Source organism: Pinus tabuliformis, chromosome J (genome assembly GCF_031772625.1).
Source record: "Pinus tabuliformis cultivar Carrire ecotype Pingquan chromosome J, CPIR1, whole genome shotgun sequence".
Lineage (NCBI taxonomy): Eukaryota > Viridiplantae > Streptophyta > Pinopsida > Pinales > Pinaceae > Pinus > Pinus tabuliformis.
The window spans coordinates 1,136,065,794-1,136,079,829 of record NC_142295.1 but is presented as its reverse complement, the minus strand read 5'-3'; the positions used below and the strand labels follow the sequence as shown (position 1 = coordinate 1,136,079,829).

The following is a 14,036-nucleotide window of genomic DNA, read 5'->3' as shown; positions in this document are numbered from 1 at the left end:
GAAGAGTCAGCCATTTCCTTGATGACCTGCATTACCTGTCATTCCTTTGATCATTGAAGATGTCCCTGGAATGATTGTTATCATCATCAAGTGATGTGTCCCTGCCATTCGGACACTCCTTCGCATAATGGCCGAACTAGTTATCTGCCTTTCCTTCCACCCTGAGATCCGGTCTTCCAATGAAGTGATCTTTAGGTAGGCCATATTCCGCTGCGCCATTTTGATAATATTCTTTGCTTCGACTTCACCCTTGGTGAATTTGAAGAGGGATGAGGAATCCATTGATCCTTTTGTCTTTTCCCAACTGTCTTCGGTGATTGCTCTTTCACTCTTGCTTGGGCATTGTCTTCACCGCAGCTCTGATACCATGTTAATTTTAGGTATGTTCTATGCTTAGAGCAATTTATTTCAATTTTCACAGTTAGCTCCAAACCTTTTCCATATTAATAATCACATCAACATTAAAGTTAACTGCAGATAGAACATAAACATAAATCGCAGAAGACAAGCCAAGACAAGAGGACACAAGATGTGGCGCTAGCCAGGGACAAACCCCAATGTGGGGAAACCCTTGATCAATTCTTCTTATATGTTCTTCAATAGTTCAACAGAGAGAGAGAGAGAGAGAGATAGTACGTTTACAACAGAAGTCAACACTTTGACTTATCTAGATAAGAGCATAGATCATCTCTAAGAAGATGTTACATGAGGTCAGTTGAAGACATGCTGCTTCAACTAATTCTCCAAGGTGACTCCTTCACCTATTGTTGTGCTGCATTTCGTCATCATGCTGCACCTCACCGCGCTGCACCATGCTGCACCCATCATCACTATGCTGCATCTCATCATGCTAAATTAATCATGACTGTACCCATCACTATACTGCATTATGTGCCATGCTACACCATGTTGCCATCTTGACCTATGTGTTGTCCCTTGCTTGCTTGTTGTCCCTAGCATGCTTGTTGTCCTTAGCATGCTTGTTGTTACATGCTAGTTGTCCCTTGCATGCTAGCTGTAACATTGCATGCTTGGTGTATTTGCTGCTAAGTACCATACAACTCTCCCAATGTTAGTTAGCTGGCAGTTCCGAATTTTCCGGCAGTTCCAACTTTTCTGGCAGTTTCTGCATTTCCGGCTTTTTCGGCAGTTCCTGATTTTCCTACATTTCCGGCTTTTCTGGCTTTTCCGGCAGTTCCGGCTTTTTCGGCTTTTCAAGCAATTCCGTCTTTTCCGCAGTTCTGGCTTTTTCGACAGTTTCGACTTTTCTGGCAATTCCGACTTTTCCAGCTTTTGTGGCAGTTCTGGATTTTTCGGCATTTCTGGAAGTTTTGGCATTTCTTGGAGTTCTAGCATTTCTTGCTTTTCTGGCAGTTCTGGCTTTTTCGGCAGTTCTGGCTTTTTCGGCTTTCTGCCCTCTGGATCAGGGCAACATTATTTCTTAGGATCTCTCTTTCTGCCCTCTGGATCAGGGGAACGTTATTTCTTAGGATCTCTCTTCCTACTAAAACCCAAAGACAAGTAGAGAGAGGAAGAGATCCCAAGTGTGTTGAAATGACTTGAAGGCCACCTCTATTTATGCTAAAACGTTAAGCACATGTGGGGTTTATTTGGTTGTTGGCCAACCTTGACAAATTGTCTTGTAATGGAAATAAATTCATAACTCCATGAATACTTATCGGAATCAGATGATCTTTAGATCAATCCTACACCTCTCGATGAGAGGGATCCAAGAAAAATATCAGCGGCCATAAATAAGATGACCCACATGGAGTTTGGCCCTAGTTGCCAATTTTAACATTGGGGCTTCCAAATTTTCACACTGAATTTGCCCTTTTTGGAGGGAGAACGAATGCACATATATATAGTCCTTTTGGAGGCCGAATAGGTTTCTCTTTGGGGCTGAGCCGACTTCGTCTTCTTGTGGAGTTACAAACCGAAATTTCAAAATTCAAATTTTCCTTTTTGAGAAGGTCATGAAGAACATGCCTTACTAAATTTTCTTTTGACAAATATAATAATAAAATTATCTTTTGAGCACGAAGAACATGCTTACAATAAATACGTAATGATGAAAATATACATTATGAAGACCGACCATAATTACAAAATTCAACACCTTCCCCTTTATCTTCCTCCATTTGGCATCAATAGTGGGTTGAGCACCAGGTGTGGTGCAAGGTACAAAAAAAGAGTCAAGATTCCCTGCACGTGCCCTTTTTAAACTTGATGAACGAGGGCTAGAAACAAACGCATGCTCATCTCCAAGTCTAACAGGGAAACTAGAGGATTCTTCAAAACTAGGGATATGTGCTTCAAGATCAAGGTCCATGAAAGAAGCGTCATCTTTTTTACTTTTGCCTATGTCATTTTTAACATTTTTGTTCTTGCTTTTTTTTGCTAGGAAGGCTTCAGTCAAACCCACCATATGTTTAGGTTATCAGAGACTTTCTCACAAGGTTCTACTTGGCCTCTCAAATGAGATAAGTATTGTTTAATCCTATGGATTCCGCTTGCGTTTAACTACCTTCCCACAATAGTTGCAAATTTTTTTCCCATCATCATTCAAATGGCAATGTAACCATGCTGGATCATTCTTGCTTTTAGGGGCCATGGCAACCTCTACAACAACAAATAAAAATCTGCATACAAAGCCCTAGCAATTCTTACTTTTTAGGAAAGAACAATAATTCTAAGACATAAATACAAGAAAAATTAAAATAGAAATCTGCATAGAAAGCCCTAGCAATTATTACTTTCTAGGAATTTTTTTTTTTTAAGAGAGAAATATAAGAAAAATTAAAATAGAAATCTGCATAGAAAGTGCTAGTTTTTCTTAATTTCTAGGGGAACAAACAACAATTTTTAGCAGAAAAATAGAAGATTAGGTGCCTTGACATACTTGGAGAAGCCTTCCAAAAGTTGACAACAATAGTAGATCCAAAGAGCAGTAAAAGGTAGCTCCAAAAATAACCCAAAACCCTCTTTAGTCACCTCCAAAAACAACGAAAATCCAGCCCACAATCTTTGACAAAAAATCTCTTGAAGCAGCTCTGAATCTCTCCAACAAACTCTCTCTAGCTTAGCCCTTCAACCAGTTCTCCAAATATGCACAAGAACCTCCTGAAAACAACCCTGCAAAATTAGAAAAGATCTCTCCAAAACCCACTTAGAAACCTCAGCTCAAGAAATACAAGAAGTTTGAATGAATAGTGTGAGTGAAATCGAGGTGAGGGTTTTTAAATAACTTTGAGAGGGGCCTACGTTTCTTTATTTGTGGGCCAGCTAAGAGAGACAAAAAATAAAAAAAAAGTTTAGGCCTGCGGCTGTATGGAACCGAACAATTTGGGGAAATGGTCGGTTTTGTACCATTTTTGGTCTGGTTCACTGGTCCAGTTCGGTTTTTGCCTCCAAATAGTCAGACCAGTGACTCTAACCAGTTCCATTTAGTTCTGATAACACTGATAGTCACATATAATTATGGCTAGAGGTGATACGTGGGAGATGGTGAGTTGTTGTTGCATGGTTCTATTAATTCTGATTAGGTAGGTGATGCAAGTGCTAGTATTATCACTTTTGGGTTTCTTTTTAGTTTGGCCACAAGTACGATTTCTTGGTTCAACAGGGCACATGGTGCAGTTGCGCTCACTTTCGCAGAGACAAAGTAGATGGCAGCTTCAACAAATTGTTTTGAGGTTAGTTGGCTTCACAAGTTGATAGTAGAGTTGACTAGTGTTGTAGTAACCGTACCTCCTCCTCACTCCCACCCCTGAAAACCTGCTCTGAGCAGGAACACCCTTGGGGGTGCGCTTCAGACCTTTTGGGCATGCTTCCTCCCAATTTGGTAGCATGATGCTCCTAGAGCTAAGGAGCATGCCCCCGAGGTGCTCCTTGGATGCTCCCTGGATTGTCCCTTAACGTTTTTAAGCACTTTCTTGACACTTCTTAATGGTAATGTTAAATTCTTAAATTTACTAAATGGTAATGCATTCTTTTGACTTCAACCTTTAACATTACCATTAATTGTTTCAAGATGATTGAGAGTGGTCTAACCTCATTGGACTTCATATGGAGAAAATAGAATTACATATCCCATTCAAAATTCAAAAGACTTAACAATTTTCAAGATTTAAGGATTAATGGGATTGTGACATTTTATTGGATTCTATCATGTGTGAGGGTATGTGATTGACATTTAATCAAGAGCACCAAGCCCTATATGTATCTTGATGTTGTTGGTGTTGATTGTTGAACTCCTTTGTTATGAACTTAGCGAAAATGTACCCTTCACTCAAACCAAATTCATTGAGCAAACATGTTAAGCTTTTCCTACCATATTTTAAGATTTGGATTAGGCAATTTCATGAAAATTGGGTGGTGTTGACTGATGTCCTTAGAAGATCAAGGTAGAGGCAAAGGTTAGACACGAGGAAAAGAATGAAGGATGATACTAATGATGAGGATTCCAATATAAGCGATGGTGGAACATTGCTTGTCAAGGATCTGTGGAACACGCATGGTGGTGCTAGTCCATAGCTACAACATTTGGCAACATGGGTGTCTTCACAATTTGTGAACACTTCTATAGAGAGCTTTTTTAGCAACTAGCTCAATTTAATGTTTTGGATCTTTGGGTTGTCATATTTTGGTGTGTAGATGAACTACTTTGTAACATAACTATTTGGTCATGTTATTGTTGATAGTTGCCAAATAACGTATTTCATTCCATAAGTTAATGGCTTACTTTCTATTATATGGCTTAGAAATTTGTATGCTTGTTTGTAATTGATAAAATCTACATTATATATGGTTGATGCTCGAATGATTAATCCTTAATGTACTATGGATGCCATTTCTATCTTCGTTAATGTACAAATTGTTGAGATTGTTGCTTGGAAGGTGATTTTGCATGGATCAGGGGACATGACATGCGAGCAATGTTTTAAAACTCCGACTCCGACTCCGACTCGGCCGAGGGTCAACTCCAACTCCGACTCCGACTCGGTATCGACTCGGCCGACTCGATTTCAATGACTCGGTCGTTGTAAAAAATACATTAAATATTTATTTTTTTATAAAAACACATAATTTTAAAGATTTTCATTCATGTTTTCAAACACACAGCATTAAATATAGATAGAAAACAACATATTATCAAAGTAGGCTCATGAATATATCCATTATATCAAAATGGCACCCAGTGCATTGTCCAATACATACACGATGATGATATAGAGATCAAAACAAAAACAAATAACCAAGGAGGCTATAAATGGCCTCTACAACAAAAGTCTGTGACCAGTACTACTGGCTACTGCTAGAGTTGCCAACATCATCTGGCTCAGTGTTACTTGGGAGCGGGAGCGAAAGTGGGGAGCAAGAGCGAAAACGGGAGCGGGAGCGGGAGCGGGAGCGACATTTTCAGAAGCTTTGGGTTTGGGAGCGAATCCTGGAGAAGTTCGACAACCAATGTCACTAACATCAAGGTACAAAGAGGGATTGGTGCTCTTGGTTAAATACGAGTTCCATACCCTAATACAGGACAAAATTCAATGGAAACATTGCAATCCTCCAATCCTGAAATCCTGAAAAACTGATAAGTCTGCTGAATTTTGAATGAAATCTAAAATTCTACTTTCTCCATATGAAATAAAATGAGGCTGGAACCACTCTCAAACATCCTGATTCATTTCATGGTAATGTTAAAAATTTAAGTAAAAGGATGAAAATTAAGATTAAGGAGAATGTCACTTTTACTTTAAGAATTTAACATTACCATGATATTTGAGTAGCATATCAATACTAGGAGAGGTGAATGGACCCCAAATAGCACTTAACCAATTTAGAAAACACTTTGGAGTCCCCAACAATCAGCTAAATGTTAAAAAGTTCAAAAAAAATTAGAAAAATCGTTGTTTTTTGGGGGGACTGGCTGGATTTAATGACTCGGCCGAGTAGATGTAGAAACGGCCAGGTTGACCGAGTCATGATTGACTCGGTCGAGTCATGCAATAACTCGGTCGAGTCAGTCATGACTCGGCCTCCCGAATTGGTTTTTCTGCCGGGTCATAAAATTCTTCAATGACTCGGATCAACTCGGCCGTTTCGGATTCGATTCGGCCGAATTTTAAAACTATGCATGCGAGTCACCTTAATTATCTCCTACGACAATTAATTAATTAATTTCCTAATTCAGAACTTTAGATGACAATTTGATTTAATTGTTGGTTACCTATTCATGAAAGGGAAAATAAGTCAACGACATATTAATTCGTAGTCGTAGATCTCAGTAAGTCGAGATCTAATCTCAACCGTTGAGATTAGGGATTTCGCTTGAGATTAGGGTTTGATCTTTTTAATAGGAGGTTCGAGTCAAAGGTGATGAACATTTGATTTGGCACAAGTTGGGATTCAGTCGAGGCAAATATTTGGCAGCAAGAGTGAGATAAGGCTAGATCAAGATCAGGGAAAAGCAAGATTAGCAGAGAGGCTGAGTTCTTTGGCCAAGGGGCTAAGTTTCTTGCAAGAGGGGCAGAGGAAATCAATAGTATTAGTTATTTGGTTCATTTCATTGTATATGACATTATGACTCATGATATGAGATACATTATTATATTTTTTGTTGATATTTCGAGGTTGAGTTAGGACTCGGGATTTAGTATTGACATGATTCACTGTTATGCGTGATGTAGCACTAAACATGATATTACACATCTTATATATTAGTTCTCTTTTCATATTTATGTGTCAATGCATTTATTTTATGTTGCGGATATTTTAGATATTAAAAAAATTGAAAAAAATGAATATTTTTGTATTTGCTTAATTTTTGCCGATTTTTACGATTTTAACCAATTTCGGACCCGCACCAATTTAATCCTGATCGCAATGTTCGCAACATTGGAAAATATCTCTAATTTTCTAGAAAAGCATGCAAAATCAACTCTTGCACTTGAATGTTGGCATTATTATGGCAACTCACACAGATGACAGTTCACAGTGCAACAGGTTAACAACAAAGGATTACAGATCAAACTCCAGAGATTGAAGAAAGAGAGTGCTTTAAGAAGTATACGCTGGTTCACTTTGTTCAAGCAGCGTATACATGCGGGTTAACAGAACAAAAGGAGAGTATACATATACACGCACTTTCACAGAAGGAAAAGAGCGTATGGGATGAAAAATCAAGGTTTTGGTCCAAGGTATTGGTCCTCGGTGGTTTTGGTCTGAGATATTGAGAAAGGCCTAAAACTATATAAGGAGGAGAATATCATTAGGCCAAGGTGTGCAAGTATTAAATATCTTATGAAGAGTTAGACCAAATATGCAGGTTATGGGTTTCTGATGCTTTGCTTGATCTGAACTAAGGAAGCGCCTAAGTGGTTGATGATGGATGATGGATCAGGATCATAAGACCTGAAATATATTATCATTATGTGGTTTGATCATGGATAGTCTAGATCTGAATACTGACACATGTTTTATTCTGCAAATTTTATGATTTGGGTATGACTGAAGTCTGGAATAGCTGTGAAGTTTTTAAGTTAGTATTTGTAGATCTGTACGCTGGTTCACTTTGATAAAAGTGTGTATACACGTTGGTTCGACACATCGAAGTAGCGTATACATTATGAAATATGATGTTTGAAGTTGCAGTTTGTTCTGGTTGTTAATGCAGAGTTTTGGGTTCTACTTTGTGTTCTGGTGGCTGTGTTCTAGTGACAATGTTCTGAATCTTCAGATTGATTGATTGTGATTTGCTTCAGTGATGATGGGTTTTCAGTGACTGGTTGTATTGCAGTGGTGATTGATTTTGAGCTTCTATGTTACTGATGTGTCTAGTATGAAAATTTGATGAAACGTGGCCTTCAGATTGTAGTGTTGTATTCTACGAGTATCCAGTCTGAAAATTTATGAAACGTGGTCCTTGGAGGAAGAGAGAAGGTCATATCCTTTTGTAGGCTGGTGCCTATGTATTGGTAAACATATCAACCAGTACAAGAGCCAGGGGGTTGGAGCTCCCTTCCAGTAGCAGCTAGAAAATGAGTGAAGGTTGGAGCCCTTTGTAGGTCAGTGCCTACGTACTAGTAAACGGATCGGCTAGTACAAGATGTAGGGGGTTGTAGCTCTCTTTTTGTAGAAGCTAGAGAACGAGAGGAGGTTGTAGCCTTTTGCAGGTGGGTTCTTGCGTACTAGTATGAGTCTGCACCAGTACAAGATTGTAAACAAGTTTTTCTTATATTAAAAGAAGACAACATCAGGTGGTTTTTGTCCTTCTTTGGGATTCCACCTTAAATCTTGGTGTTCATGTGTGTTTCTTATGTGTGATGGTTTGTTTTGTTATTACTGCAGATGGTTATTGTTTATATGGTTAATGAAGTATTGATACACTGAATAAAGATCAACATATGATGAATTAACTGAATCATAAGTTTACTGGATATACGCTGGTTGCCTTAAATACAGTTGCGTGTACACGCGAGTTACCTTCATTGAATTAACGTATATAAATTAGAGTATGAAATGAAAAAGTTATTGATTTGATAATACTGATTCACCCCCCCTCTTAGTATTATTTCCAACAATTGGTATCTGAGCAGAGCCTTTGGAAGAAGTTTGATCGCTTGAAGGAGATCCGTAGAAACAATGGGAAAGAAGCTAAAGAAAAAAGCACCTTAGAAAAAGAAGACATCTCAAAGGAACAGTGACAACAGGAGAGACAATTGGCCGTTAGGTGGAAGCAAGTATTCAGATTCAGAATCACCTCAGATTGAATATGAACAAGCAAATGAAGTATCAGGTACAAATTTTTGGTCTTCTAGTGATACTTTTATTTGTTCATGCAATATTGAAGATATTGGAAGTGATCGTGAAAGAAACATAAAGGCAGAAGTTAAAAGACTTGCAGATAAAATCAGAGATCAACAAGATCTATTTAACAAAAGAGAGTGTGCCTTCAAAGAAAAAGTTACCAGATTAAAAGCTTCGTTGGATGAAGGAAACAAAGTAAGGAAGCAGTAGAAGGAAAAGGAAGATCAATGTCAAAAGCTGCAGGATGAAGTGACTTCATTAAGAAATGAAGTAAATGAAGAGAGTACAATAGTCAAGAGACTTAAAGATAGATCTAGTGACTATGAAAGTCTTGAAGCTAAGATCCTCTCCCTAAAAGAAGATCTTGAAAAATCAAATAAGCAGAATGAAGAACTACCTCAAGCAGATGAAGAACAAGAAAATGAGATTCTCAAATTAAGGCAACAAGTGGAAGAAGGAAGAAACGTTGAAGAAATCACGAAGAAGAAATATCTTGAAAAGGAAGAATAATATCAGGTTGAGGTAAATATCTTAAAAGGTAAATTAGAAGAAAATGATACACTGTTACGATTTCAAGATAGTACTAAGATTTTGGATAATATTCTTAGTAGTCAAAGGTCTCCTAGCATGAAAATTGATCTTGGTTTTCATGAATCTATTGAAGGTGAATCTAGCTCACAAGATGAGGCAAGGAACTCCAATGAAAAATTTGAAATGCTCAATAAGGAGATGAGAGGTCAACCCCATCAACAACCAAGAAAAGAAAGTCTTCAAATAAAATCTTTTACTCCTAACTATGAAAGTGATAGTCTGTTATTTTCTCTGATGAATAATGTTGAATGTTTTATATGTCATAATTTTGGACATGTTGCAGTGAGATGCAAAAGTAGAATGGTTCAAGACCATCCCACAGAAAGATCATCAGCTTCTAGGTACTTTGAGGGATATTGTTTTTCTTGCAATATGTTTGGTCACAAAGCCATTGACTACTATAGAAAGAATATGAAATATGTAAGGTGTTATGCATGTAACAAGTTTGGGCACATATCAAAAGAATGCAGGAGCAAATTTCGGCCAACATACCAAAAGGAGAAATCATCATCACACTCCAAGGTATGGAAGAAGAAGGAAGTACAGCCAGAAAGATGTGGCATAGCACAATATACAGACATAACAGACTCAAGGGGAGCTCAAAGTATGAAACTTCAGTGTTCTAAATCTCATACGCAGTTATCATGAAGACAAGTCACGTATATACGCGAGTTCAAAGCTGCACAATCGCGTATATGTTGGTTTGAGGAAAAAATAATGGGATAGACTCAGAAGAGGGGGTCTGATATGGTTCAGTCAATTATCAAATATCTGTTCTGTTCTCATTGATGATGATTACATTCTGCTGATAATATGTAGAAGTGCTCTTGGCCCTCATAAGTTGTTAATAAGTTGATGAATAACTGGTTGATGATGATGCCTTGATGATTCTTACTAACAAATGCAATGATCATATATGATAGTGAACAGTGGGCGCAGGTTCAAGGGGAGCATATGTTTCTAATAATGCATTGTTGGCATTAAGTTAGAAGATCTTGATACATGAAGATACTTATATTGGTTTATCCACAAAGTTGTTTTGATTTAGGTGACTCTTTTGATGATGTTGATCTTGATGCCGCTGGCAGATGCAGATGGTGCAAATCATATATGGTGTGATAGTTGTTGATGACTATCATGTTCTTGTTTAGATTGTTGGTCCTTGTTATAAATGTCATGTATATCATTTGATGTAAAGGTCATGAAAAGACCTAATTTGTAACCCCACTATGCATGGGAAGGATGATTTAATAATTGTTATTTCAATCATGTATAGACATTTGGTATATCCCCACTTGGTTGGGTGGATGAGCCAAATTTGGTGTATCCCCACTTGGTTGGGTGATTGATGTATGTATGATTACATAGTTGAGTAATAGAATCATGATTTTCTTTTGGAAAATATTTTTTCAGACTCTGCATGTGCTCAGGGAGAGCATGGACGGTTTAGTGCATCTCAGCATGTACAAAAGAGGAGCTTAATCAGAGAATTCATCATGTACTCAGGGGGAGCATGGACAACATAATGTATATCAAAGGGGGAGAATATTTTGGTCCGCCCTTTACCCTTGATGTCAAAGGGGGAGAGTGTCTTGGTCTTGTTGTTGCCATCAAGTCCAAAGGAGGAGATTGTTGGCATTATTCTACAGGTGTTGTTCTTGATAGCAACTCACGCAGATGATAGTTCACAGTGCAACAGGTTAACAACAAAGGATTACAGATCAAACTCCAGAGATTGAAGAAAGAGAGTGGCTTAAGAAGTATATGCTGGTTCACTTTGTCCAAGCAGCGTATACACGCGGGTTAATAGAACAAAAGGAGCGTATACGTATACATGCACTTTCACAGAAGGAAAAGAGCGTATGGGATGGAAAATCAAGGTTTTGGTCCAAGGTATTTGGTCCGAGGTATTGGTCTTAAGTGGTTTTGGTCTGAGGTATTGAGAAAGACCTAAACCTATGTAAAGAGGAGAATATCATTAGGCCAAGGCTTGCAAGTATTAAAAATCTTATGAAGAGTTAGAGCAAATATGCAGGTTATGGGTTTTTGATGCTTTGCTTGATCTGAACTAAGGAAGCACCTAAGTGGTTGATAATGGATGATGGATCAGGATCATAAGACCTGAAATATATTATCATTATGTGGTTTGATCATGGATAGTCTAGATCTGAATATTGACGCATGTTTTATTCTGCAAATTTTATGATTTGGGTATGACTGAAGTCGGGAATAGCTGTGAAGTTTTTAAGTTATTATTTGCAGATCTGTACGTTGGTTCACTTTGATAAAAGTTCGTATACACGCTGGTTCGACACATTGAAAGAGCGTATACATTATGAAATATGATGTTTGAAGTTGCAATTTGTTCTGGTTATTAATGCAGATTTTTGGGTTCTACTTTGTGTTCTGGTCACTGTGTTTCAATGACAGTGTTCTGAATCTTCAGATTGATTGATTGTGATTTGCTTCAGTGATGATGGGTTTTCAGTGACTGGTTGTATTGCAGTGGTGATTGATTTTGAGCTTCTATGTTACTGATGGATCTAGTATGAAAATTTGATGAAACGTGCCTTTAGATTGTGTAGTATTCTACGAGTATCCAGTCTGAAAATTTATGAAACGTGGTCCCTGGAGGAAGAGAGAAGGTTGTATCCTTTTGTAGGTCGGCGCCTACGTACTAGTAAACATATCGGCTAGTACAAGAGCCAGGGGGTTAGAGCTTCCTTCCAGTAGTAGCTGGAAAATGAGTGAAGGTTGGAGCCTTATGTAGGTCGGTGCTTACGTATTAGTAAACGGATCGGCTGGTACAAGATCTAGGGGGTTGTAGCTGCCTTTTAGTAGAAGCTAGAGAACGAGAGAAGGTTGTAGCCTTCTGCAGGTGGGTTCTTGCGTACTGGTATGAGTCTGCACCAGTACAAGATTGTAAACAAGTTTTTCTTATATTAAAAGAAGATAGCAGCATGTGGTTTTTGTCCTGCATTGAGTTTCCACCTTAAATCTTGGTGTTCATGTGTATTTCTTATGTGTGATGGTTTGTTTTGTTATCACTGCACATTGTTACTGTTTATATGGTTAATGAAGTAATGATGCACTGATTAAATATCAACATATGTTAAATTAACTGAATCATAAGTTTGCTGGATATACGCTGGTTGTCTTAAATACAGTTGCTTGTACACGCGAATTACCTTCATTGAAATAGCATATATAAATCAGAGTATGAAATGAAAAAGTTATTGATTTGATAACACTGATTCACCCCCCCTCTCAATGTTATTTCTAACAAATATCCCTAATTTTCTAGAAAAGCATGCAAAATCAGGTCGTGCACTTGAATTTTGTAGCTCATTAAAGGACTCTTGATTGAAGTGTCAATGTTGGATGTGGGCAATTTGATGTTTCATGAATCCTCTGAAAGGAAAATTTATATCTTGACTGTTTCTCCTCAGTCTCCCTCTTTTTGTCACATCTTGATGGAAAACCCATTCTTTAACCACAGTTTTTTGAAATAAAGGAATTTCTATTGAGCCCAACATTTCAGTACTTTACTATTCAATAATTTTAGTTCTTTCTAAGTTTGCAGTGTTACATGACAGCTTCAGGTCTTGATTGTCTTTATCACATCTTGATGGAAAAGCCATTCTTTAACCACAGTTTTTTGAAATAAAGGAATTTCTATTCAGCCCAACATTTCAGTACTTTACTATTTAGTAATTTTACTTCTTTCGAAGTTTGCAGTGTTACATGACAGCTTCAGGTCTTGATTGTCTTTGTCACATCTTGATGGAAAAGCCATTCTTTAACCACAGTTTTTTGAAATAAAGGAATTTCTATTCAGCCCAACATTTCAGTACTTTACTATTTAATAATTTTAGTTCTTTCTAAGTTTGCAGTGTTACATGACAGCTTCAGATCTTGATTTTTCTAGGTTGATGTTTTGGTTACAGCAAATAATCTGATATTGGATTTATATCTTGTAGGCTATTCTTTCAGCAGTTGCAGTGGTTATTGGTGCAACTAAAGGTGCAGATGTGTGGTAAAAACCTGATCCAGGGAAGATCGTTTGGTTACATAGTAATTGCAAACCAATATTATTTATTAACCATGTTATCACCCGTATGTCGTGTGCCCATTGCATAGTAGATGGGAATCTAAAGGCTTAATCCTGCACGATTGTATTACGACTTGTACGTGCATTTTACAGAAATTTGAACGTACGAAAGGGATTGGAGCTCTAGGGTTTATGCTGCATTCTATGCATTCTCAACATGTAATTTGTGTAGTTAATTACGATTGCATAAAAAATAATTGGGTTGCGGCTTTTACAATCTTTCCATTTGTAAATTAATCGGGTGATATTGAATTCTCATATATTCAGTTTTTCTATAGAAGTTCCTCATTGATGGTTTTACAGTTTTACTTCACGTGTCATGTTCCCTTTGGGATACTTTTCTGACAGTGAAAACTTTAAACATATTTATGGCTATGGTGTATTTTTGCATTCAATTCGCGTGCCCATTGCATAGTAGATGGGAATCTAAAGGCTTAATCCTGCACGATTGTAATACAACTTGTACTTGCATTTTACAGAAATTTGAACGTACGAAGGGGATTGGAGCTTTCTGGTTTATGCT

The 14,036-nt window shown here is 37.6% G+C and overlaps 1 protein-coding gene across 4 annotated transcripts in view; it reads left to right on the top strand.

Moving 5' to 3' along the window:
* The window catches only part of LOC149231085 (large ribosomal subunit protein eL20z-like), a 177,542-nt gene extending 163,721 nt beyond the window's left edge, over window positions 1-13,821 (top strand). For all 4 annotated transcript variants that reach the window (XM_089379118.1, XM_089379120.1, XM_089379116.1 and 1 more), the window contains exon 4: window positions 13,383-13,821. In XM_089379118.1, coding sequence (XP_089235244.1) covers window positions 13,383-13,442 — 60 coding nt within the window. In that variant the 3' untranslated portion in view covers window positions 13,443-13,821. The remainder of the gene's footprint in view (window positions 1-13,382) is intronic.
* Window positions 13,822-14,036: the final 215 nt, after the last annotated feature.